This window comes from Protobothrops mucrosquamatus, unplaced genomic scaffold, assembly GCF_001527695.2.
Source record: "Protobothrops mucrosquamatus isolate PMUCROS unplaced genomic scaffold, P.Mucros_1.0 scaffold13, whole genome shotgun sequence".
Classification (NCBI taxonomy): domain Eukaryota; kingdom Metazoa; phylum Chordata; class Lepidosauria; order Squamata; family Viperidae; genus Protobothrops; species Protobothrops mucrosquamatus.
Window position 1 is genome coordinate 954,051 of NW_015386400.1, and position 27,621 is coordinate 981,671.

General features: G+C 37.4%; 2 protein-coding genes across 2 annotated transcripts in view; one reads left to right on the forward strand and one right to left on the reverse strand.

Annotated features, from left to right (window-relative positions):
- APBB1IP (amyloid beta precursor protein binding family B member 1 interacting protein) overlaps nt 1-14,284 on the forward strand; it is a 45,873-nt gene extending 31,589 nt beyond the window's left edge. The window contains exons 9-14 of the mRNA XM_015810672.1: nt 1,539-1,682; nt 3,238-3,348; nt 8,947-9,045; nt 9,411-9,528; nt 12,126-12,226; nt 13,604-14,284. Coding sequence (XP_015666158.1) covers nt 1,539-1,682; nt 3,238-3,348; nt 8,947-9,045; nt 9,411-9,528; nt 12,126-12,226; nt 13,604-14,191 — 1,161 coding nt within the window. The 3' untranslated portion in view covers nt 14,192-14,284. The remainder of the gene's footprint in view (nt 1-1,538; nt 1,683-3,237; nt 3,349-8,946; nt 9,046-9,410; nt 9,529-12,125; nt 12,227-13,603) is intronic.
- Nucleotides 14,285-17,659: 3,375 nt separating this feature from the next.
- The window catches only part of LOC107282815 (protein adenylyltransferase SelO), a 41,682-nt gene continuing 31,720 nt past the window's right edge, over nt 17,660-27,621 (reverse strand). The window contains exons 14-21 of the mRNA XM_015810643.1: nt 26,504-26,633; nt 22,551-22,595; nt 22,370-22,451; nt 22,195-22,287; nt 19,956-20,035; nt 19,118-19,161; nt 17,963-18,042; nt 17,660-17,827 (exon numbers count right to left, since the gene is read on the reverse strand). Coding sequence (XP_015666129.1) covers nt 17,705-17,827; nt 17,963-18,042; nt 19,118-19,161; nt 19,956-20,035; nt 22,195-22,287; nt 22,370-22,451; nt 22,551-22,595; nt 26,504-26,633 — 677 coding nt within the window. The 3' untranslated portion in view covers nt 17,660-17,704. The remainder of the gene's footprint in view (nt 17,828-17,962; nt 18,043-19,117; nt 19,162-19,955; nt 20,036-22,194; nt 22,288-22,369; nt 22,452-22,550; nt 22,596-26,503; nt 26,634-27,621) is intronic.

Below are 27,621 nucleotides of genomic sequence, written 5' to 3' on the forward strand. Positions count from 1 at the left end.
GTTAGTAACAACTTTTAAAGCGCTCCATGGCAATGGACCTAGGTATTTGCAAGACCGCCTCCTACCAAACACCTCCCTTCGGCCAGTCCGCTCCCACAGAGAGGGCCTCCTTAGAGTGCCGTCGGCCAGACAATGCCGGCTGGCGACCCCCAGGGGGAGAGCCTTCTCTGTGGCAGCTCCTGCCCTCTGGAATGACCTAACCCCTGACCTACGTACAGTTGCGGACCTGTGCCTTTTTCGCCGAGCCCTGAAGGCCCATCTATTCCGTGCGGCCGGCCTGGCGTACCTTGATTATGTTTCAGTGGGGGGGGTTTTACGGGTGTGTTTTTAGAACAGGCCCGTTATTTAATTCGATTTTAAAACAAACTATTTATTACCGTGGTTTTTAGTATCGCCTGTTCACCGCCCTGAGTCCCGCAAGGGAGATAGGGCGGTATATAAATTTAATAAATAAATAAATAAATAAATAAACAGGCTAACAGATTGAAATGTTTAATTCTACAGGCACATACATTTAATAAATAAATAAATTTACTAACTTCGTTTAAAAACTATCTATTAAATTTAACATTTATTGCCTTGTTATAAGCTCTGCCAGTGTTTTAAATATGAGACTGCTCTCAAAATCCCAAAATCTTCAAACTTGAGTCTGGCAGGTGATAGGTACATCTGCCTGCATTTCCAAAATGCATGGCGCACTTGTTTGTTTTTAATACTTGGGTCTGTGTGTGCTTTTATTTAGGAAACCTTTTTCTTATTCCAAATGTTTGCCTGCCTGGTGACTCTAGCTACTTCTGGGCTCTGCTGTAAGCCATAGAAGCCTTGTTTTTCTTATAGAACAATGAAGCCCTCCAGTTGTTTCAGATTGTACTTGTCATACTAGAAATTACATCAAAACTGATGAGAGTTGGTTCAAAACATAGAAGACCCTAGCTTGCAGGTCCTTTCAGAAGGACCAGCATTCAGTCCTTGGTATCTCTGTGTAAGTTTGGCAAATATTCCTGGAAAAATATGGGTAATTGGCAAATAAATAAGCTTGTCTCTTTTGAGTTTCAGTATTTAGTGACTGTGATCTAGACCAGGAGTCTTCAAACTTGGCCCTTTTATCACTTATCCCAGAATTCCTCAGCCAGATTTCCTTATATTTTGCCAGCAACTATGGCTAGTATCTTCAGAGGCAAGGTGGTCACCAAACTCTGAAGCCCAATCCTGCACAATTTGGCAAATATTCCTGAAGGAAATTTGGTAAAGCTGCTCTAACCAGTGCAAGCCTTATGGAGGTTACTTTAAAACCATGCCACCAAAAGCTCTTATTTCAAATTCAGCCACCGGTCAATGCCTGTCCAAGAGTTCAAGGAAGTTGTTCACGTGTTCAGGGGATCAAGCATTGCCCTGTTTTTGATGGTGGTCAAGGGAAGATCAAAGTTGATGGACTGAATGGAAACTCAGGCTTTTGGAAGCAAAACTGAACAAGCCATGTTGTAAGACACTCGGCTTATTCACTTGCTGCTCTGTCTCACCACTTTTTCCCTCTGCAGGAAAGCTTCTGTGGCACATCGGTTATTGTGCCAGAAGTTGAAGGTGCCCTTTATTTAAAGGAAGATGGAAAGAAGTCCTGGAAGAGGCGCTATTTTCTTCTACGAGCTTCAGGCATTTATTATGTCCCCAAAGGAAAGACCAAGGTCAGGCATGTCAAAGAAATGCTTTGAAGCATTAAAACAATTTGTAAAAGGGAAGGCAAGGAAGCCTCCAGGTAACCTTTGAGGAACGGTGTCTGGTTCCTCTGAGAGCTGCTGTTTGGGCAAATATGGAGAATGGGTGGCAGAATTCCTTTGATACTTATTCCCTTTATAGACTACTCTTTTATTTTTCAATAATAATCAGTTGCATTCATAAACATTTCAGTCATGAAAAGAAATAACATCTCTGAACTGCAATTGGTCATCCACTGCAGAATTATGTAATCATTTTTGCTTAATTTTAAAGAAATAGAATAGAATAGAATGGAATAGCTTTAAATGTCAAACAGCAGACAAGAAAGCTGCCATTGTTTGGGCAAGGCCAAGGAGAGAATTGGCCCCGGAGCTTCTTCTGTTTTGCTCCTCTTTTCTAGAGAATTCTAGAAAACATTCTGAAATCCACTTACATAGATGCATATGTGTCTAAATCATACAGTGGCAGGGGTGTCCACAGTCCGGGATCAAACACATCAAAATGGCTGCCACAACCATACTCTTTTTTTCCTTATGACTATACCTTGGGGGTTTTCTGCTTGCCCTGGGGGTACACCCCCCCACAATTTTTAATTTGAAACTGGTTAGTCAGAGGGATTCTCTGTTTCTTTTTTAAAAGATATCTGTATAGGCAAGATCTGTTTGTCAGCTATTCTTGTGAACTAAGTTCTGAAAAGCTACTACTAGTAAAAAAACAACTACAGGTAGTCCTCAACTTACAATAGTTCACTTAGTGATCGTTCAAAGTTACTACGGCATTGAAAAAATGACATGACCAGTTTTCATACTTACGACCGTTGCTGTGTCCCAAGGTTACATGATCCTCTTTTGTGATCTTCTGACAAGCAAAGTCAATGGGGAAGCCAGATTCACTTAACAACCGTGTGACTAACTGAACAATTGCAGTGATTGGCTTAACAACATGGCAAGAAAGGTTGTAAAATGGAGCAAAACTGACTTAACAAATGTCTCCCTTGTGGGGCTCAATTGTGGTCATAAGTTGAGGACTATCTGTATATGTACATGAGCCAGGAAGAATTTAGGCCCTGTTCTATTTCATTCAGATTGGTTCTTCATCCACAGATCCTTCACTGGGAAACTTTGTTGCCATGGCAACCCATTAAGAACAGCCAATGTGCATTGTATGATAGTAGAAACTCTGTTTGGCAGGAGTGCAAATTGGCACAGAATGACAGATGAAGTTTTCACCTACGTACAAATAAATTCAGTATGCATTATTGAAAAGTCTCCTCCCCCTCTTCCCTATGAATTCTGTGCACCTTTCTTGAACAGAATGGTAATGTTTTTGTGGGTTTATTTGCTTCAAGTCCTCAGAAGAAAAATGCTACATATCTTCGCCATCACTCCTAAACTTGCAATGTGTTACAAAGGTTCCACTGTCATTAATTCTCAGATCAATAAGTACATCAAAAGATTATCCAAGGCATTAACATGAATAAAGTTAATTATTCTAATAACTAAAGATTGTGTTTTTAATTTTTAGACATCCCGTGACTTGGCTTGTTTCATACAGTTTGAGAACGTAAATGTTTATTATGGTATTCAGTACAAAATGAAGTATAAGTCCCCTACTGATTATTGTTTTGTCTTAAAGGTATGTATTACAGAACATGCACTCTTAAGGTATTGTATAGTGTATTGTGTACTAAGTTACATATGCTGATCATGCATTCCTATAATGTCTATTCAAAAATAATCCTTGCTGAGTTTAATAAGGTATAGGAGTATCTGGAGGGAATAGTAAAAAAAGTTAGCAGCCACAATAGTGCAATCGAAACTCTGGCCATTTTTATGTGTAACACACATTAATAAAAAGCAGAGTGTCAATCATACCATTGTGTCCATCTTTTGACTGTTATGACTATATGTACAGACATTCCTGATAAGGCTCATTTTCAACTAAATGGGTATATAAGATTGCATCTTACAGCAAGAATGTCTAATTTTTCAGAATAAAAATTACTTTTTGGTAGCCACATAAGGATTTGATAAGGAGATTATTATAATTGTATGACATGGGTTTGTGTTAGGACCACTGCTAGCTTGTTCATAAATCATCTATTGGTAGTGACATTGTCAGGTTTGTAGGTGATACTAAATTATGCATGCTAGTGAAAGACAAAAAGTAATTCATTTTCCAAATTGAATGAACCATATTTTGGCCTACAGTTCAAGCATGATGGAGCAAACAATCTAGTTGGGGTTCAGATGGACAGTTCAGTGGAAGTGTTATCCATGTGTGTGGCAGCTGTGAAAAAGTAGATTCCATGTCAGGGTTCATTAGGAAAGGAATGAAAATGGCAGCAGAACCAATTATTCAAGAAGTGGTGGGTTCCTCTTCACTGAGTGTATTCACACACAAATTACCTGGCCATTTAGAGGGAATATTTTAATTTGGATTCCTGCACTCATCGAGGCTTTGGGCTGAAAAGAGTAGTAAATGGTCCCTTCCAGTTCTGTGACTGCATGGAAAGGATAACCCTTTGAAGAAAAGGTTGATACTGGACATTTTAGACTTTTAAATTTATGGGGAAAGAAGTGAGTGAGAGGTAATATGGTAGGAGTTATAAAACTTTGTATGTATGGAGAAAAGGGAAGAATTTCCCCCTCTCTTTTGCTCACCATATTTCAGCCAAATACTATGAAATAATTTTGGGTAACAGTGATAAGCAAAGGGAGCTACATCTTACATGCTTAATTACACAACAGCAGTTGCTTCCCTAAGATGTGCTTAATAACTAATAACTTTGATAGTGTCAGAAATAACTCATGCATGGAAGTAAAGAGCATTAGTAGTTACTGATCATAATAGTTACATGCTGTTTAGGTAGCCTGTAAGAAATGTAAGCCCTCAGTATCTAAATTTGATTTTACGGAAGGGAATACATGAATGTGTCTGATGTATGCAATACAAAAAGGTTTTCTGAAACTGAATAATCTAGGACAGTATTTCTCAATCTCATGGTGATTGGAGAATTCTGGAAATTGAAGTCTGTACATCTTAAAAGTTTTTGAGCTGGATAAACACTGAACACCATTTATGCTCATAAGTATCCTTTTTTTCTACCATGGTTTCAAATTCTTAGTTTTAATCTTTAATCTAGTTGGCTATTTAATCTACAGTCTACTTGTCTGTGGTCTTATCATAAACTTCCCAGTTTTACGAGAGAATCTTTTAAGCATTTTGCCCTTTTAGGGGCTGCTTGGCACACATGCACGGGAAAAGATCTCCTTTGTCAACGATTCCTAGGATATGATCCCTATGAGGCTGCAATTATTCCCTATTCTCTGCTTTCAAAAAGGGGATCAAAAGACATCTTTTTCATTTAATCTTCAAAGTGGTTTAAGTAATTTTCCTATTAGTTTTCAGAAATTTTATTCATGTTTTGCTAGGATTATGGTTTGCTTCATTCCCTATCTTGGGAGTTTTCAGAAAGGTGTTACAAATGCTTTCAGTAAGGAAAGCCATATTTTCCACATTGTGGGTAGCCAAATGACAGGGGTCAGCCTGATGGAATGCTCAATCCTGCCAGCTATTTAAGAGGGTCAACCCTGGGGAAATAAATTAAAAACTATACATTTTGTTGAAATACACAAAAATGCTTTCAGCCGCCATTATTTTGTTGGTGTTAATGAACAACCAAAGAATTTGTAATCCTGGCTTAAATCAGTAAAGATCGCTCAAACTGAGAAGATAAAATTTTGTCAGCAACATTTCCTGGTAGTTCAGATTCAGATTCTGGGCACTACATTATGTAGCATTTCTTTAGAAAATTTAAAAAGCCACCAACATAAAGTCTTAGCTCCTGATTTTTGTTTTTAAACAAAAAACAAAAAACTTCACAGCTGGTGCTAGTAAGGTAATCTATATGTAAATTGGCTCATTTAGTCAGTCTGTTATGTCTTGGATACCAGGAGAATTTAATTATGCTTTATTGGCACAGGTTTTGCTTGAGTAACCTGAGAGTAATGGTGCATAATGTGGAATTAATCTAGGGTGAAAGAACTGGTACCCTGGGAGCAAACTGGCACAATAGCTTCCTCTTATCCCATTTCCATTGCTTAGTACTTTCCTTCGGAGCTCATGCAGTTCATTTTCCTAATTCTTTCAAACATTGCTCTCTCTCAAATTGGGTTGTTGTATTCTTTAACAACAGTGTGGCTAGCAACATTGCTTGTTTACTAATAGCATTTGCGGCTTTCCCTGAAATAAAATGGAAAAGATCATTCATCTGAATCTGGGATTTGTTTTGGTGCCTCCCACGTCTTACTCCTTGAAAACAGCATAATAAGAGGAAAGCCATGTTAGACTATGGTGGTTAAAAATCAGTCTGGTAGCACTCTTCAGACAAATAGATTTTATTAAAATGCCTTTTTAATTCATTCATTTGAGAAATATGAAAAGGCATTTAATAAGCTTTAAAAGGTACTTCCAGCCACTTTCTGGTCTTTCTGAAGTAGTGTGATAAGGAAAAGGATCTGACATATTTAGTGATCATGGTGTCTTTAAGCAAGAAGAGGTCTATTATGTGGAAGTGTAGTAGTGGTGTTTGGATTGTACAGATGACCCATTCTCATGTTGTAACTCCCATCTCTTGAGGGCAGGCTATATGAATATTCTGGTTAAATGCAGTGCATGTGTTTTTCTTTAAAAGTTTTCTTGGTAAGACTATACTTGGAATATTGCATCCAATTTTGATTACCACAATATAAAAAAGATGATACTCTAGAACAGACATGTCAAACTCGCGACGTCACATGACGTTGCGCGATGTATCGGAGCTTTTTTCCCATTGCCAGCAATAGGATGGGCATGGTTTCCTGGTGATGCGTCTGGCCCACAGGCCAGTAATTTGACACCCCTGCTCTAGAAAGAGTGCAGAGAAGAGTAACAAAGATGATTAGGGGACTGGAGGCTAAAACATATGAAGAGTGGCTACAGGAAATGGATATGTCTAGCCTAGTGAAAAGAAGGACTAGAGGTGACATGATAGCAGTGTTCCACTATTTGAGGAACCGCTATAAGGAAGAGGGGTCAACCTATTCTCCAAAGCACCAGAAGGCAAGACAAGAAACAATGGTTGGAAACTAATCAAGGAGAGAAGCTACTTAGAACTATGGAGAAATTTCCTGACAATGAGAATAATTAATCAGTGAAATGGCTTGCTTCCAGAAATTGTGCTCCATCATTGGAGATTTTTAAGTAGACAATAGTTGGACAGCTATTTGTTTGAAATGGTACTGAGTCTCCTGCTTGGACAGGGTATTGGACTAAAAGACCTCCAAGATCCATTCCAAGTTTGGTATTCCATTATTCTGTTAAGGTGGCCAGGAGAAAGTCACTTCCTGGCACTTGGTTTTCCCCCCCTTTTACTCCCAGTGGTGAGGTCATTGAAGTTAATCACAGAGAAACCACCACATCCCTCCTCCCACCCAAGTTTCACATAAAATTATAAAGCAGCCTCAATTTTTTTTTTTGTCTTTCTGCTGCAGTCAGGCAAAAAAAAAACTTAAAACGAGCCCCCAGGGTTTATTCCCTATCTTGAGAGTTTTGAGAAATATGGTAAGTTTGGCACTATAACCAAAAAGATATTACTTTACAAATACCTCTGAGATGGTCTTTGCTCAGTATTCTAGCTACTCAAGATTCAGATCAGTGTACCTGCCACTCCAACTTATGACAAATTATGATTAAGATAATAATTTATATAAAGTTGCATTTTGAATTTCTGAAATAGCTCCCTCTTCCTATCATCTAACAAATTAAGAGTATTTTAATTAAAGGTATATTGAATTGTGGTATGTGAGAATCAAATATTGCCCACAAGTTTATTTAACAAAATCATGTCAGCCCTTGCCTCTCAACCTTTTTATCTGAGAGAAAAAAAAATTCTTGAGGAGATTTGTTTAAGTGATAGAAAAGAATAGTTTATCTTTAATTTTTTTTTTAAAAAAAAGATTCTTGATGAAATTATTGAGAAAATCTAGAATTAATATTATTCAGAAAATAAAATATACAAATGAAATATACAAAATATACAAAATAAGCATTATAAGAAAATGTGTAATCTTCTGCTTGCATCTTTCTGTATACATACATACATACATACATACATACATACATACATACATACATACATACATATATATATATATATATATACCTGTTCATTTCATGATGAATTGATTCTACTCCATAAAAGTTTATGTCTAATAAATATGATAGCCTTTAAGATGCAATAAAACTTTTTTTATAGCAATATAGATTAAAAACAGCAAAAGTAAACATTTAAAAATGGGAAAGTATCTGATGCCATCTACTGGATTTATCATGTTACTGCAAAACTATTATTATTGTTGATAACATGTCAGTAATCACATAGAATTAATTTGGCATGTAATTTAGTCCTGGGAGTTTGATTGATGAAAGCTAGCATCCTACCCATGGTGTTGAATAAATATGAATAGGCAATGTCCTCAGATCCTAAGGAAATGGAAAGGTAAAATGAGGGAAAAAAATCAGCAGAAAAGGAAGGGAAATTGTTTGCTTTTGGAAAATGCAGATAGTAAATTTGTCTTCCTGTTTTAATCACTTAAGAACAATTTGACAATTAAGAACTGTTCATATATTGAGTTTAACTTCAGAAGTCTGATGTGCTTCAAATTACTTTTAGCTAATTCATATTATAAGCTGTTCCAAGTCAAATTTCCTTTGAATAGAGCACAGATATTTATAATCTGTGATGTTCTGAAATATGGCTTTGTGTTATTTATTTACAGATGCATATCCAATTAGTTTCATGTTAATTTAACATTTCATTATTTTAAAGCATTATTTAACTCCTTTGTAATCAGATAAAAATAAAGATAGCCCTTGCTTTCAAGCTTGCAGTCTAAAATAGCTATAAGAAAAAAGAAGAAATGGAAAGAGAAAAATTTTCTAAAACACCAAGTTTGACTACAGATTTTTAAATACCAATTACAATCATGTAAACTTGGGTACCAGTAATCTTTTGGAAGGGCTGATGAAAAATATTGCTTTCTTCTTTGGTTTCTCAGTTGTTTGCGGTTTAAAGTAGCCAAGATGTAGTGATAGACAAGGAGCCTTGTGTGGGAAGTTGGCTTGTCTACTTGGGTTATTTCAGCAAATTTTTAATGATTAAAAAAATACTGTTGCTGTCATTATTTATAGCATCCTCAAATACAGAAGGAGTCACAGTACATCAAATACCTGTGCTGTGACGACAAGCAGTCTTTACATCATTGGGTAACTGGTATCAGAATTGCAAAGGTAAGAAGAAAAATGATATTTCTCCATAGTAAAAGAGAAAGTAAATGGAATGATGAAAACCAAAAAGGGCATTATCCCCTTATGAGTAAAAATTCGAGTGAATAAACATATAAACAAACAATAACTGTAGAGTACGTAGAACAGAATTTGTATTGGGAAAATAAATTATTTTGTCAAACAAATAATAGACTTTCAACCTATTGGTTTACAGTCCTGTTTACCAGTTCATAGTTTTTATGGAAGAGATTTCAAATCAAGCACTGAAGAAGAATTTCTGTTAAGAATTGATGGAACAAGCAGAGAAATGCATGTTCATTTTTTTATGATGGAAAATCTGTCAGATATTTGTGGTGCTTATTTTTCAGTATGGAAAGGCCTTGTATGATAACTACATTGGTGCGGTACAAAAGGCTGAGTTAGCTTCACGTCTGGCAAAGCCAGGAAATACTAAATCCATAGCTTCTGGGGGATCATCTTCAAAAGGTATCCAAATTATTTATTTTAAAAAAAAGTTATTGTGAGGATTATAGGCTTAGCTTTTTTCCCTACCATTTGCCAATTGCTATCATTTTCTAACATGTTCAATAATAGTTCATTTTAGGATGTGAATTTTTAGTAACTGAACACATTACAATCTGCAGCAGGGAAATAAAGTCATTTGTATCTACTTGATGTAAACCTGAGAAATTTCTCCAAGTGAACAGAGGTTCATTTTATTAATGAGCACTGATGTGAATAACAATTCTGCAGCCAAAGTTTAGAGGAGGCCAAAATGGTAAAGAGAAAAGTTCATTTGGTAATAATCACTGCATCTCTCCTGCAGGAGCAGATAATAGCACAGGGATTATTGCAGGACTTATACATATGGTTCAATGTAAGCTTTTGCCTCATGGTCAAACTTTACATTTTGCATATACAGATATAGTCTTCTAAAATTCTGACTGTTTGCTTCTCCATCCTAAAATATCCTGATATACCCACTAATTTGTTTCTTGGTTTCTTTGTAAATGATCTATTTAGAGTTAATAGAGAATGGCCTTTATTTGTCCTCATAACATGATCTTAATTAGCTTGCTAAGGTGGTGTTCTTGTTCAATCCCAACCACAATTCAGGCCAGATTTGCACTATCTTCCTGACCCATTGCCAGAGCAGGCCACTCACTGTTTCCTGACTACCAGAGTGGTTGGTATCATCCTCCACCTTCTCCTACCCTCTGCTTTTGCATCCCTGCAGTCATGTTTGGAAGCTCTGCTGTTTTTTGTCTTGAACCATTTTAAGTCCTTCTGAGCAGTTCATCTACCACAGGGGTGTCAAACTTGCAACGTCACGTAACATGTCGCGACATTTCCCCCATTGCCGGCAATGGGGTGGGCACAGTTTTGGCCTGACGCATCCGGCCCATGGGCCGGCAATTTGACACACCCGATCTACCAGGCTTTATTCCAATCTAGGACATCCTCAGCTTTGATTAGCTATAATGCTTGGTACCCTCATCCCTTTCAGTGACAGGTCACTGCCCTCTAAGGCTATTTCATCCTAGGCTGTTATACCCGCAACTGGTCAGATTGGAAGAACAGTGACCATAAAGACTAGCTCTCCTGCCATTTTCCTTACCTCTTACGCCACCTGTTGTACCTTTACATTTCTCAGTGGCCACCATTAGTTTTTTCACAGTCTAGAGCAGGGGTATCAAACTGCCAGCCTGCGGGCCAGAGGCGTCATGCCGAAACCGTGCCCACCCCATTGCCAGCAATGGAGAAAAAGTCGTGACACGTGACGTTGCGACTTTGACACCCCTAGTCTAGAGGAAGCATGCTCTGCTTTATTTCCTACCTCATGCCTTCTCTCCTGAATTGGTTTCCTTTCCCTTTTTAAAAACTATAGGCACAGAACATAGCTATCAAATTTGAAGGACTTCTACTTCTTTTGTTCTATGAATCTGATTCTTCATTGCTACAGAATTTCTATGGACTTGCAGCGGAATTTAGGAATGAAGGAACCTGTTCTTTTTGATCACTGTAGCACTCAGAGCAGCGATGCTACAATTAGGAGGGAAAAGGGGAAAAACCCATGTTAAAGGGCTGGCAAGGAAGGAATTGTGTTGGCAATTAATAAGATTCCCTGCATGGGAAGAGGGTCAAGCAATCAAGTGCTATGGTAGCCATGCTGGACTTGATGGACCCACTGGGTCTTTTTTTGCTGTCAGTTTTCTATATTTCTATGTTTCATTAGCCGAGGCCTGTTGCCAGAACACCACAATCCAGAGTAGAATTGCTAAATAGTTTTCAGGAAGAGCCAAAAACAGCACAGCAAACAGTGTGAAACTGCCTTCATTCAGCATCAGTAAAAACTTTCTGCATCGTATTTCTTGTAAAGCTCAACTATATTTTGCTCTCTCATTTATTACACTGAGTAGCTATTCCAGCACAAGAACCATTTTCCTCAAAGATTCAGTTTCCAAATATCCTTGACTAAACAGGTGAATAACAGATCATTCTCCTAGTTTACTAAGCTCTTAAAGATTGTACACACGGTAGTACATCTGTTTTCATTTTGTTCAGTTTGCTCCTAAGGGTGACATGGTATTCATGTTCCTTTTGGACATTATGAACACTATTCATCTGCCATCACCAATTTATAAGCTATTTTAATGAGATAGAAAAAGTAGCATATTCTCTTCACAGCAGGGCTCAATAATAAATCACAGCTCTTAGACATCAGTTAGCGGGACTGGCTGCGCAGAAGTCTTAGCTTAGCTGTTTAGAAACTTTACTGCCTACAAGAATAAAGTCTTACATACCAGAGTTGATTGTCCAAAATAATGCAAAAAATCTAATCTGTACAGCAATGCTCCTGAGTTTAAATGCTAGGCCTTTTTCTCAGTTCCATCCAGGTTAACAGATACTTGATGGCCTAAAAAGGTATTTGAAGTATGTTTACAGCATGATTCTCCCTGGGTTTGCTAGTTCCTGCCTTGCCAATCTCAATTCTTACTGATGATAAGATTATTTTTGTTTAAATCTAATTGTTTTTAGTAGCACAGGCAACCCTCTTCTTTATTCTATTATTATTATTATAGGTAGCACTCATGCCAATGGACAAATCCCCCAAAACGTAACCCTTAATACAGCAAACACTGCAGAAATTGGAAAATCTGGTGCTATGCCAAAGATACATAATGTAAGTATGTAAGAACTGCAGTTCTTCCTATCTTTTTGAAGAAAGGGTCTCTCAAAACTAATAATCTTTGCAATGGTGGCAATTATCTGTAGCTCAGTTGTAGGATGAGAACAAACCTTCACCCTCATCCTACACTTTTGCTGAAGAAAAAGTCCTGTTCTCTGCCAGAAACGGGAAATAGTTGCTGGAAACTGGCCAAAAACATTGCAAATTGTGGTCATATGACTGGAATGTTGCAAACAGCCATTTGTGAAGCACTCAAAAGACAATCACACAACTACAGGGATGAGTGTGGCTGTTGGAACTTTGAAAACATGTTGTAAGCAGCTTTTGGAGGCTTCTTTTAACTTCAAACAGTCATTAAGCAATTGGTTGTAAGTCAAGGACTATCTGTACCTTGCTTGGGTTAAATTTCAGACAGTTTTGTTCCTTCTTGTCCACAGCTTCCCTTGGAGTGGATAAAGGCACCCACTCCATCTACTGTCAAGTTCAGGGTGTAAATATTTAACTGCCACTTACTGACTATTCTATACCTATAAAAAAAACCTTAAAATGCATCTAATATTTTAACGTCATTAAAAAAAGTTTTTAACATTAATTCTTTAGAAAGAATGTTACATTTTGTTTCCAACCTCTTCCATTAAGTCTCTTTGTGAATTAACATTTCACAAGAGGGGAGGGGTAGCATAAAAATTTAGTAATTGCAATACTGTGGGTATTAGAGATACCAAATGCAAGTGAACATTAGGCATAGCTAAACCTCTCCTTATGCTTCTTTTTTTCTTTTATAATTTTGGTCCCATAGCTAGTTTGATTTTTTTTAAAATTTATACCAGAATGATTGCATGTATACTTCTGCTAACATTTTTCACAATTCCTCCTAAAAGGATATGTCTGCACGTTATTTTCATGAGGTGTGCATTTTGTGTAATTTCCTACCTATCAATATGTGTCTGTGTGTGTTGTGTATGTGTGCATTTAGCAGTTTTAATTGCAAATTCAAATAGTTTTTAAAGCAAGCTAGATTTCAGTTCAGTATCAATTTATATATTCATATATAAAATTATAGTGTATATACATAATTTGTTGCCGTTATTTCGAACTTTTGTAAGGGGTGCGAGAATATATCAGAGGCGTTCTAGGGGTGCGGGGTATAGAAAAGGTTGGGAACCACTGGACTAGAGAATTTGGAAGTTGAAGTCCACACATATTAAATTTGTTGAAGTTGAAAAACATTGCTTTAAATGATTGCTTCTTGAATAATAGGCTATATACCATTGGGAAACTCTTGACTGAATACTCTTCTTCCATAATCAGGAAGTATAATTTCTTGTAATTTCTTAGTCATATGCTAATCATTTTAAAATAATTTTTAAGGTTAAAAAACCAGATGATACCTTCAATGTTAGTCAAGCATCATCCCTACCTGTACAACAGGTGAAACAGATCCGCAAACCTGGTGGTTTGCACCCTCCTCCCCCTCCTCAAAGACGGTCTTCTACTACTGCTGTTTCATTGGACCTACCCACCATTGCTGAGAGGAAAAATCCAACTTTCTTACCAAATTATGAAGAGTTTCCACCACCCCCTGAATTTATACCCCTTCCTCCAAATTTGGAAGATCTGCCACCGCCACCACCACCGCCACCACCGTCTCCGCCACTACCTGAATACTATGAATCTCCTCCTGATTTCACTCCCCCTCCCCCACCTTTTCTTGCTACTGGCATGGGCTCTGCGGAACTACTGCCACCTCCGCCACTGCCCTTCCTCTCTGTCCCTGGTCTTCCTCCTGCAACCAAGAAGAAACCACCACCACCTCCTAGAAGACAAGAAGAAGGTGCTTGTCAGGTTGTAAGACCAAAACAAAGTGGATCAATTTCAAGGGGACATGCTGCTGAGCAAGGAGATTTCATGTCTGATCTAATGAGAGCATTGCAAAAGAAAAGGAGTGAGTCATCATGAACTAAGTAGGTTTAAACATCAGGTGATCTAAAGGAGTATATGCTAGAAAAAATTATGCAGACACAGACCAAAGGCTTGGTTGAGCTACTGGTTCAATTCCTATGCTCTTGCTTGAAGGCTGAAAAACACAATCAAGCAAAGGAGACGTCCTGGAGAAAAGCAGGGTTCAGAAAAATTGATTTGATCCAGAAGTTGTGTTTTGTTTTGTTTTTTAAAGAAAATCAGGAATAATTTAAAACCTGATTAACTTGACGAAGAGCTTTTTTTTTCAGATTTCATTCCTTATCACTTGCATGTAAGAATAACCTGGATAAGGCCTTGGCAGTTTGGCTCATCTAAGCATAGGCTAGAATACTTTGCAGAAATAAGAGTTGTAACACTGAATAACAAATTCACTTCACAGTTTGTAAATTTCCTCTTTCATTATGGGGTCAAAATCTACCCCATATCTGCCCCTTCTACTTTTTTGTTTGCCATAGTTGGATATGGGAAAAATGCAACTTGAAACTTTCATCATGTTATGCAATATACTATCTGTTTCCTCAGTTTATTTCAAAGTGAATTTTTTTCCAGTGATTAATATTTGCAGACAATCTTTGGTTATTTATTTGGTATAATGCAGGAACATTCTTTTAAAGATAGCTTTAATTTTTCCATTCTCAACTACTAATTTAGTGGTTGTACTAAGACCAGGTTTGTCTCAAAGAAAGTAATTTATTTCTTCTTACTTATATTTTATCATGTATATTTCATTTTTATTCTTTATTTACTGCAATCTTCATGAATAAAACTTATTTCTTCAATCCAGTGTTTAATTTAATTAAAAGCATACACTTTGGAAATTAATGGCTGGATTCATATACCTTATTAAGCCATGGTCTGTTTTGTGCTATGGCTTCTATAACATTAACAACTTTTACAGATACAGCAATTAAGTCAGTTATGATGGTGCTAAAAATTAAAATTTACAGCAAATTTACAACTATTTGTAACCTTTCAACATCCCTTAGTCACTTGATCACCATTATAGTCAGTATATGCCTTGTGCCTGATCTATGGGGGTTTTCTCCCCCCCCCCCCTTGCAGAGTAGAGAGATTGAAGAGGAAGGGCTTGCAAGAGAATATGCTGTTTGCTTTTCTACTTATTGTAAAAAAGTCTTATTCAGTCTTATTGTGATGGCAGCCTGGGCCTGGGAACCATTGGCGTGCAATACAAATAGCTTACATTATGTACTATCTTGATATCTCCATAAATCTCTCTGCTCTGCAGGAGAGGAGGAGAAGAAATGCAAGCTATTTTCTTCTCCCAGTGCAATTATATTCCTTTTGAAAAATAAATCCCTCAGCAGTCAATTGTTCTTTTGATTTCATTTAAGGTTCTCTAGTTTCCTGTACTTGCAAGTCTTAATATGTTAATCTTTTTTTTTTACAGGTTCTTTTCTATAAAATGCTTAAACCAGTAAAGTATTTTCAGGCAAAGCCTTAGTTTATATTTGTTTTATATTCTTAATATGGCACTCCCAACTTAATGAGTTTTGAAATCTACCTCAACTTTACTGTGCATAAAAAAAAATGCCACAATTTATTTTGTGTTCTTCCAATTCTAACTTTTGCTTATTTCTTAGCAACAACCATTCTTTCATCCAAATCAAATAGCAGACCACAAAATATAATTTAAAATCAGGCAATCCCAATTCTCATTTCTTTGCATTTTGGAGAATTTTATATTTAACCCTTTCATAGTTCATAATTCTGGGACTGAACCTGAGACCCAGAAATAGAGTCTTGGGGACTTCACAGATTCTTTAGAATAACTGAGAAAAACCTCCTAGTGAACTTGCTGACCAGCAAGAGATTCTGTTTACAATACAAATATGTTCACGATAAATTTTTAATTTTCAATTAACATATCTAAAAGTTTAGTAAACTCCAAACTGCAGATTCTCCTAGCTGCAACATTTGAGATCTAATTACAAGCTGGCCTGTGAAACATTGATGACTGTATTCCAAACACAGAACAAAAATGACTCAATGGCCTTTGATTTATCATGCAAGCAGGGGGAGCAACTACATTACGTTCACCATGCACAAATGATGTGAATTTTGCAAGTTGCATTAATCGTGCAATGTCATCATACTCTGCATGAAAAATCTATGTCAATGGCTAAAAAAGATAAACAGGAAGGAAGGTCCTGGGTTCCTTTGGGCTTCTGGTCATAGTAGTTTTGGTTATTTATTATTTATATACCACTCATCACACTCTGACTCTAGATCAGAGTTCTCCAACCTTTCCCCGGAGGGAAGAACAGCTTCCAAATTACTGCGTGCGGACGTGTGTGCACGCACGCAAACGGGGCCATGCCCACTGGCACAGTACTAGCGGCCGGGTTTGCGCTGGCGGCATGTGCACCCCGTGGCGGCTAGTGCCTGTTCACACATACACAAATGGGATGCGTGCCCACCGCACTAGCATTCCTATTTGTGCCTGCACAAATGGCCGTGGGCTCTAGTGCGAGTGGGAATGCACGCCCACGCATGCGCGCCCTGGCCAGCCATTTCTGTGGCCCACTGGCCAAGAGCCCGCAACCCAGTACCAGGCCGCAGCCCATAGGTTGGGGGCCTCTGTCTAGATAGCTTGAAATATAGTAGTACAATATAAATATAAGTATATATTTATAATTACATAAACTAACGTAATTGTAGAAAGAAATGTGGAGTGTGGTGGCTCATAAGGTTAGGGCATTCAAGACCTGGTTGCTCCTGCATGGTAAGGTGAGTTCCCATCACTCGCTCCAGTCCTGCCAATCCACAGTTCTAAAGCAGGTAATCACGAGTAGATGGATGGGTACCACTTTGGTGGGCAACTTAATGGGGACATGAAAGGAGCTCCCAACTGGGTATCCTCCAGGCAAAGGTAATGTCACCAGTTGATTCTTTCACCATGGAAACTTCGTGTTTCTGACAGAAGTATAATACAGTGTAGTTCAAGAAGTATTGGAAACAGCCAAAGTTATAGGAAGATTAAACAAAACAGGAGAAATGGAAATGGAAAAACACAGTAAAAATGACTACTATGACTATATAATGTGCTGCCTGTGCATCCTCTTTTTGGGGATGTTGGGACCTGACCAGTGTTGGTTTAATATTTAGGATTTTGTAACTGAAAAGTCTGCAGACTTTGGTGCTGTTATGGTCACACAGCTTCACATCTGTATAGACTTTGGAGTGGGGATTGAGGGAAAGACAGAAGCACAAACAAACTCTGTTTTAATTTTGTCCTGTGCGTTTTTTTGAAAAGGCATAGAAATAAGATATAATTTAACTTCTCACAGGAGGGCGAAGAATCAGTTTGCCAAAAATAAAAATTGCACCAGGATATCCACGAACACTGAATTCCATTTTAATCTAGCCTAGCGTGTTGTAGAAATCGAGCAATGGAAAAAAGAAATTCAACAATAATACAATATATTACAGGGAAATGACACCTTTTAATTTAATTAGAAATTATTTTCATCAAGATGAACAACTGATTTTAACACCCTTAGCCCAAGCAGGGGGTCGCTGTGCATAACCAGCTCTTTCAGCCAATGCCTGTACCTGAAATGGATATTGCAAAACTTGTTGCAAGAAGCGAACCTGAAAAACAAAAGGGAAAAACAGGTGCAGCAGATTTGAAAATGCTTAAACAATACCTTGGTCGGTTAAAGAGAAAACAACTTTAGTCTTTTGTGTATAAAGATTATATTAAGGCAGCTTGTAAATATGTTGTACCTCTGAAAAATCATTTATTTCCGCCTTCTGGACAGCTGATTCTGCCATCCAATTTCTAAGCACATATCTTGGGTTAACAGCTGCAATCAAAAAGAAAATGAATTGCAGATACAAAAAATAAGTGTTTCACTAGAGATCTGCTACACAAAAATCTAGTTCCTTATCACTGCTAGAATAAGAAAAACAGATTTCAAAGATCTGAAAGTAAAAAAGAAACAAAAAGATAAAACTGAATAGCCATTGTTCACCATAGTACATTTTATGCTGAACCTGTACTAGAACAATACAAGATGTTGCCAAATATCTTCAGTTTTTTTCTAAACTGGAAACTTTAATAAAGGTGACAGCCTTTCCATTGCTTCCTTCCCCCAAAATCTGGTTACAACATATTATAATTGTTATATTAGGCAACAATAGAAAATAATAAATTGCAATTCCTAAAATGATAACATTGTACTTATTAAATTTATATATCACTGATAAGGCACAATATGAATTTATGAACCTCCCTCCCCTTAATGAATAAAACTAATTATTTCATAAAGTTAGGGTTAAAAATAACAGTTTACATTTATTCATTGCATTTTAATCTCTATCAAAAAAACAATAGAACCTTACAACTTTGCAAACTAAAACCATTCTATTCAACATTAAAAAAAACATTTAAGCTTTATTTTTAATGAGACGAAGCTTGCTTATTTTTGCTAGCTAATTTTTTTCCTAGGTTTCATTTTAGGAGCAACCCTGTCATTCTATAAAAAAAAGTTCCCCAGTGTTCCATGTGTCAATGCAATTGCCTTTTTTTTGGGGGGGGAGAAATAAAAGGAGGAGCAAGCAGCCATCTAGATCTTGGGAAATTTCCTGGATGTGGGCACTGTCTGATTGTTTTTGAATTCTAAATCACAAAGTCCAACACAGAAAACTGCAAATACAGGAAGATCAAAATTAATCTTTAAATTGTTACAGTGAAACTGCATTGTTTTCTAACCTGTGTTAGTTTAAATAAAAAGAATGAAAAATTTCTTGCTTCTCAAGCTTTCCAAGTGTTAACAATAAACATTTTATTTTATTGAACGTACAGGTATTTAAGAAGCTGAATCTATAAGAAGAAAAATGAACTTTTTGAACGATAGAACAAATTGTCACTATACTCACTGCTCATTCTTCTCCTTCTTTCAGAGCCTGAATCATCTATATTCCTATAGAGTATATAAAAACAGATGCAAGACATTCAGTTTGAAACTATTGTTTTATATAGATTATCTAGGCTGATTTTGAGACAATGATTCTTAAGAATAGACACACCTTCAACCATGAGTAGATATTGTGCATTTTATAACATGATATTTGGAGATGTGTAAAATGAAAAATGTAGTTTGTTCCACGCATGGAATGAAGATATGTTTGGCTAGACCATTCTAACTGAGTTGTAATGCAGCCATATTGAACCCCAGATCATTTAGATTAATCCAAAGCAAGATGGACCAAGCTTGTTTCATGTTTTTTTTCTCAAGTCCTCCTGCTTCCTTAGACATAATAAACAAAGCCACTCTACTTATCCCCAATCCCACTCTTCTTTTTTGTCTCCATCTCCTATCCTGGAATTCTTGTTAAAACACATGTACAGCCTGAAGATCTGTTGACTTCCATTCCTAGAATTAGCCAGCCACATATCTTATAATTGACAAGGTTGAGAAATTTAGCTGTAGAGTTATGCATAGATTAAACTCATAAGCTCAAGATCTGTATTATAATCCATGCACAGATGGCTCAATACTGACTAATCTGGGTATGGAATGCTTTGTGCATAGAATGGTTAGCATATCCCCTATTAATTATATTCTACTTATTTAAAATTACTTTAATTGTTGCTACCTAACCATTGAGTAATTGAACTCGGACTCTCATAAATAACTGAAGGAGTTGCATGGAAAACATCAAGTGAAATTACTTTTACTGTTCTTTTACAGTAAATTAAACCAACTATATTTACCTTTTTAATCTCAAGATGTACATAGCAATCCAGGTTGAAAAGTTCTTGTGTTTAGCTACATCTTGCAAAGCCCAGAATTCCTGTATGAAAATAATTGAACACTTACAGTATAAAACAAAGGAATTCTTAACACTTGTCAATGAAGTTTAATATTCCAAAATAGACTTGTATAGGACTGCAGTCAAATATTCACTTCCAGCAATAGTTGCTAAATCAATATTAAAAAAGAGAAAATAGATTTGGGACACAATGCAGGATTAAGGTAATCTATGTCTCTGGAAAGAACTGTGTCCCAAGCACGTGCCACTGGCCAAATATCTCTCTGCACGTGAAAGACAGCAACATTTGGATATCCTGGATCAGATTTAGGATTTTTCTTGAAATTAAAACCCACTTTCCTTAGTTGGCTTGGAGGGCAGTGAGTTTGTTCAGTACTGACAATGCCAGGCTGCATCCCGATTGTGATAAACTGGTAGAGAAAACAGCCTTCGTAGAGAAATCAGTACAGCAATTTGGCCTTTCAATAACAAGTGGATGCCAAATTATTGTTAATAGTAGGAATCTGTATGGTAGTCTCTATTTTGCAATCAGGCAAATGTATAGACAGCCAGGCATTTGGAATAAGAGCAGACAAGAGATTCAGTATATCCTGGAACATTCTAAGTGCCTTAGGATTCTTGCATTATTGGGAGGCATTTGCCTTCTTCCTCTCAATGTTTAGTTTGCATTTGGAAAGGAAACTTATCAGAGTCACAAATCCTTTGCTACCATGGAAACTAGATAGACATTGGAATAGACAGCTGTTCCAATTCTGCTCTTCTTTTTTTCTAAAAACCAAATATTAGGTACATTATTTAAAAAAAACTTGGTATCCAGTCAGATTGTGACATAACGTGCAATCTTATGAAAAAGCCAGGCAACAGTAAGTTCTAGTCACATGTCTCAGCCCAACTCACCTCACAGGATTGCTGTTGTAAAGAAAATAGGAAGAAAGAGTAGTATTAGCCACATTCACCACCTTCAGTCATAGAAATAATAAAGGTGGTATATGTGTGTATGTATATGTGTTTATGGATATCATCATCATAATTTTAGCCATTTAGCCAGAGTTGTATCTAAAAATCAAGCTAGAGCGGGTGTGGGGGGACTGGAGCTGCCCCACATGCCCGCACCCGCTTAATGTTGCAGCCTAGCCTCCCATGAATCGACACCTGCCTCACCTCGCTAGCCCACTTCTTCTGCGGTCCCCCCCCGGCCTGCATTTCACGGTCAGAGGCTTTTCTGTAAGGCTTTTGCAGCCAAGAACTGCATCAATCTGGAGCTCCATTCTCAGCTGCAGAGGCATTTCCTTTGGCAGCAGAAGAAGTGGGCTGGCTGGGCAGGGTTGGTAGTGCGAGGTGAGACCGTGGAAAAGACACTCCCCCAAAATAAGACCTGGTGCCTCTTGGAGGCAAAAACAAATAAGACCGGGTCTTATTTTCGGGGAAACACAGTGTGTGTGTGTGTGTGTGTGTACCCCGTGTTTCCTCAAAAATAAGACCTGGTCTTATATTATTTTTCCTCCAAAAGAGGCACTAGGTCTTATTTTCAGGGGATGTCTTACCCACTTACCTCAGGACCGCTGCAACCAGGCCTCCCACACCCCAACACTGTTGCGCTGCCACCCAGCTTCTTCTGTGGCCACTCACAGCAGGAGGACACATGGCGCGTCGCCTCAGTGCTGCTCGTGTCAGGACGCCACATGGCATGTTTTGCCATGGCACATGCAAATGGCGGCACCAGCGCAATGCACCACATAGTGTCCTACGAGTGGCGGAACCGGTGCAACGCGCCACCTGGCCTCCTGCCACAAGCAACCAGAAGTGGACGGGGTTGGTGCTGCTGGTACCGCTGCTCTGAGGCGAGGCAGGTGTCGGGGCTTGGGAGGCCTGGCTGCGGGGGCCCTGAGGTAAGTGGGTGCAGTTCCATCCTCCCACCCTGCATTAGCTTGATTTTTATATGTGCGCCTCACCTCATACATGTTAACTAAGGCTTATTTGGGGAGTAGGGCTTATATTAGGCAAACAGGTAAAAATCAAACTAGGTCTTATTTTCAGGATAGCTCTTATTTTCTAGGAAACGTATATGTGTTTGTGTGTGTGTGTATGTGTGTACATATATTATCCTCTACCAATTCCGCTTTCACAATCCATTGTTTTAAAAGAAGAAAACTCATTTTCTCTTAATAATGTATCAATACCTTAGGAATGTTGCGATCTTTGAGTTGGTTTTCTGAAATCTCACCGAGTTGCCGAAAAGTCATTGTGAAATCTGCCCTTGTATCTTCCATGAGCTAAGAAATAGGATCACATTTTGTGTCAACCTTTACCGATAACTCAAGGTATAGAACAAATATTTAATCAAAGAAAACTCACTTTTAGAAGGAAAGCAATCAAATAGTCATCATCCTCATTTTCACCTAGCAGACCTAATTTTGTCTTGAATAACTCTAAAAAGCTGAAGATGAATGAAACAAATGTATTAGCATGGCAAAACTGGATATGACACAGAAATATGTGCAATTTTTGTTAAAAAATAGATCCAATGATTACATACCCTTTATTATATTGTTGAGGGTATTCTTCAAGTATTTGAGAAGCCCTGTTCAGAAAAGGTGCAAATGTTTCAGCAAAAAAAATTTAATAACTTTTTCAGATGTTATTGTTCAGATATTGAGACAGGTACTTTTTCTAAAGACAACTGGACTTTTTTGGATTTTTTATTTAAAAACATTTTGATTCTCTCTCAAGATGCTTCTTCAATTCTGACTGAACGGTGGGGAATGGAAGGATTTATATTCTTTGCAGTCATCTGGTTGTTAGCAATCTGATCACTGCTAGTTTGTCCTCCATTATATGTAAATGCTTGTAGGTTTCTGTATACTTCGATGTGAGGTTTCTGCCTTTCTTAACGTGTACTGCACAATCCAGGAAAACCAGACAGTTTGCCTACCAGCAAAAAGAGAAAAGAAAAAGAAAACAAATCAAGGAAGCCCCCACAATGAAGCTCCTTCATCAAATCCAAAAAAGCTTCCAGCAGGAACTTCTTCATAACAGACACAGAAAACAACAAATGGAACTACGTTGTCATTCCATATGTTGCAGGAATATCTGAAAAGCTCAGAAGGATTTTTAACTAATACAACATACGTGCACACTTTAAACTAAAGAATACATTAAGGCAGAAGCTTGTCCACCTCAAGGATAAAGCACTCAGACACACATGTCGTATGTGCAGTACAGTATAGTAAGACATATGCAGATCTGAACATTGGGGAAACAAAACAACCACTTCACAAACACCTGGCAAAACACAGGAAAACAAATCAATCAGGACAAGATTCAGCATCTGCATTCAAAAGACAAAGTCACTCTTTTGAAGAGAGCAAAGTTCACATTCTGGACAAAGAGGCCATCTATATTAAAACTGAACAGCCCTTGCTCAATAGAGGGGGGGGAATAAGACATCACCTATCTCTTATTTACAACACAATCCCTTCAGCAGTCCCAAGAAGGTCCCACATTCATTTGCACTCTCATTGAGGTGACTCTGAGGATAACGATAAACCTCCAAGCGGCCTTAATGACTCTTGGAGAACTAATGACTGACCCTCAGAATGCTAATGATTAGATGACTACACAGAATATAAATTCCTCATTCCCCACCATTCTTCAGTCCAAACTGAAGAAATTTCTGGGATGAGAAATAAAATGTTTTCAAGAAAAAAAAAACCCAAGAAAGTCCAGTTGCCGTTGGAAAAGCATCTTTGGAACAACCATGATCTGGATGATTCAGCATATCCATAGATATTTAGGCATTAGACATGTTACCCTGGATGATCTAGTAAGATGGATAATCTGCATTTGCAACCTGCTAATATTTGGCAGCAAATGGCTGATCTTTCGTTAGTCCGATCTGCATTTTTCCCTCAGTAAACATAAAAATAGATGAGTTAAGTTCTGATAGGATTAACATACCTATTTCATGGGTTGGGAAAAGTCAAGGAGACAGACAATTCCAACCATAGCCTTTCCACTGATTCTGTATTGGATGGCTAATTCCCTGGTTTATGAAATTTCTAATTAGTTCCAAGAGTAGAGAATATTTGTAGCTCATGATTCTTGCTATTCTTTAAGGTTTTACCAATACACACACAGAGATAAACCCAGCCATATTCCATTTAAAAGATACAACCAAAAGTCAAGAAAGGAAATAATCCATTACATATCATATCCACCAGCCAACACTAGACAAGCAGGAAGAAGCACCCCATAAACAATTAGGGGAAAAGAAAGAAACTCAAAGAACACTAAGAACTCAACAGCAGGAATTATTAGAATTCCCACGAAGATAAATACTCAAAGAAGAGTACTTATTGGGTATGTCCAGTGCTTTTTTTCTTAAAAAAAAAAAAAGGTGCCGGAACTCACACGTCATACAACCCGCCTTGCCTACCCTACAAGGTTCCATCCAAAAAAGGTGCCGGAATTCCGTTCTGGGTGTTCTATGAGAAAAAAAGCCCTGGGTATGTCTAGTTTAATGAAGAGAAGGACGAGGGGGGACATGATAGCAGTGTTCCAATATCTCAGGGGCTGCCACAAAGAAGAGGGAGTCAAGCTATTTTCAAAAGCGCCTGAAGGCAGGACAACAAGCAACGGATGGAAACTAATCAAGGAGAGAAGCAAACTAGAACTAAGGAGAAATTTCCTGACACTTAGAACAATTAATCAGTGGAACAACCTGCCCCCAGAAGCTGTGAATGCTCCAACACTGGAAGTTTTTAAGAAAAGACTGGACAGCCATTGGTCTGAAATCGTATAGGGTTTCCTGCCTGAGCAGGGGATTGGACTAGATGATCTCCAAGGTCCCTTCCAACATCATCATCATCATCATCATCATCATCATTATTATTATTATTAAGAACTATAATACAACCAGCTCAAAATTGTCTGAATCAACCAAAAGTGGTTTTCCGGGATTTCAATCTGAAATCTTTTTGTCCATCTGAAGATGTGGGGTTGAGTCTAATATTTTCTGTATGTCATATAAAGGTGTTTTTGCCATGTTTATTTAAAAAATAAAATAAGTAGGTTACAAAGCCCAAAATGCATCTGATTTGCTTAGTAATTAGGGTTTTTATCACCTTTGAGGATCAGTGTCCATCAACTCTCCCAGTAAATAGTTGCCTCCATTTATTAAATTTTAATATACATTGCGATTAAGAAAACCATAGCTAGAATCTTACAATATCACCGAATCTTGTTACATTTCAGGGTTTTTATGTATAGACTACAGTACTGAAATCTCATAAGATTCTGAGATCTTCAGGAGGATAAGAAACCCAGACACAATGCTTTAGGTGTCATTCTACACCTAAAACCAAGGGCCTTTTTGGAAATAATATTCCTACTTAATATACCATAGATTTCTGAGCTGTAATAAGCTTTCAGCTTCTTATTTCTTCTTCTTATGTACCAGTTTTAATTCTGCAATGTGTGCTTTAAGTTCATGGGTATTGTAAATTCCAAGAAACAGTGATCTAGAAAATCTCCCATTGCTGAATGTGGTACATGACATTACAAAATGAAGAAAATAACTAGACGACAGCATGTGAGTCAAAGGTTCTTTCTCGGCTTAATAAACTATAGTTTATGAAATTAGGAATGCATCCAAGCTGAATCACTACCTAAATTTTTACCTTATTTTAAGATATTATATCTTCTTCCATATTTTTATGAGACAAATATCTAGAATATTTAGCAAACATTTGATATTGGTGTAATCATGGTCCATCTTTGTCATCCTCATTACTTTTTGTGAATTCAATTGTATATTCCAAGCTGAACTGATGTTACTTAATATTGGTGTAATCATGGTCCAGCTCTCTTATCCTCACTGCCTTTTTTGTGGATTCAATTGTACATTCCAAGCTGAACTGATGTTATTTAAATGATTTCTTCCAGAGATGAGTTTGGGACAAATTTATAATAATTTATTTTATTTATTTATTGTTTATATTTATATCCCGCCCTTCTCCTTGCGGACTCAGGGCGGCTGACAACCAGATAAAAATACAAAATATCAAAACTACAGGTTAAAAACATAATTAAAAACAAATATTCATAATTGGTCTAAATAATAATGAAAGGGACTGGTGTTTCAAATAATCTCTTTCCCATTTGTCTCTAAAACTATGGATGATATTCAGAAAGAAAACATCTTTCTAGGCATGTCTTTAATGTTCGACCAATCTAAAGCAAAGAGACAAAAATAAAAAATAAAAAACCCTCACATTTTTTCCTTTTTCAGTTTTCTAGCATCAACAGTACTAAAATTTTAGTTTATAAAATAGTCATTACTATGAATCTACTGGACACTTTTATTCTTTTGCAAGCACTTCTATTGCAAACGTAATTTCAATTTTCAAAATATTTTCTTGGAGGAAAATGTCTTCTTTTCTGAATGAATCAGTTCTTTTAAATAGGAAGACATTTTAAAAGATTACTTACAATTGCTTTTGTCTTGGATTAAATAAAGGGTTTAAAGCCTTTAGCAGTTTGTTCAGATTAAATATTCCAACATTTGCCTGATTTCCTATGTTGTACCGTCCTTCATCATCAGATGTGTTTGGGACAAAGTCTGAAACAAAACATTATTTTTACTACAGTGAAACATTTGAAATAGCCAGCCACGTTCATTCATCTTGATTCAAAATAAGGAAAATCACACAGGTAGTAATCACAGGTATCTACAGACACCCCCACACTTCTAAATGCAAGCATATTTGTTTAGGCTAGATTAGCCCCAGGAAAATAATGCACTATTTGCCTTTTAGTATAAAATTGCAACGTATTTTTTTTACCTCAACTACAAACCTAAATCTGTGTTTAAACTGTCCATTTTTTTTAATACACAATTAGTCCTCAACTTATGACCACAATTGAACGCAACATTTCTGTTGCTAAGCAAGATAGTTGATACAGTGAGGGGGGAAAGTATTTGATCCCCTGCTGATTTTGTACATTTGCCCACTGACAAAGAAATGAGCAGCCTGTAATTTTAATGGTAGATTTATTTTAACAGTCAAAGACAGAACAACAACAAGAAAATCCAGAAAAACGCATTTCAAAAAAGTTATAAATTGATTTGCATTTTAATGAGTGAAATAAGCATCTGATCCCCTATCAATCAGCAAGATTTCTGGCTCCCAGGTATCTTTTATACAGGTAATGAGCTGAGATTAGGAGCACTCTCTTAAAGGGAGTGCTTCTAATCTCAGCTTGTTACCTGTATAAAAGACACCTGTCCAGAGAAGCAATCAATCAATCAGATTCCAAACTCTCCACCATGGCCAAGATCAAAGAGCTGTCCAAGGATGTCAGGGACAAGATTGTAGACCTACACAAGGCTGGAATGGGCTATAAGACTATCTAGTCCACGACTCGGCGGAAAATCAGGCGGCGGCGTGGGAGACAACTGCCGCCGCAGCATTGGACCGGGTCGTGCCTTTGCGGCCTCTGACCCGACGTAGGTCTCGATTGGCTCCCTGGTTCACCGAGGAGCTGAGAGAGATGAAACGTCGGAAAAGAAGCCTAGAGAGCAGTTGGAGGGCCAGCCGAACCGTACC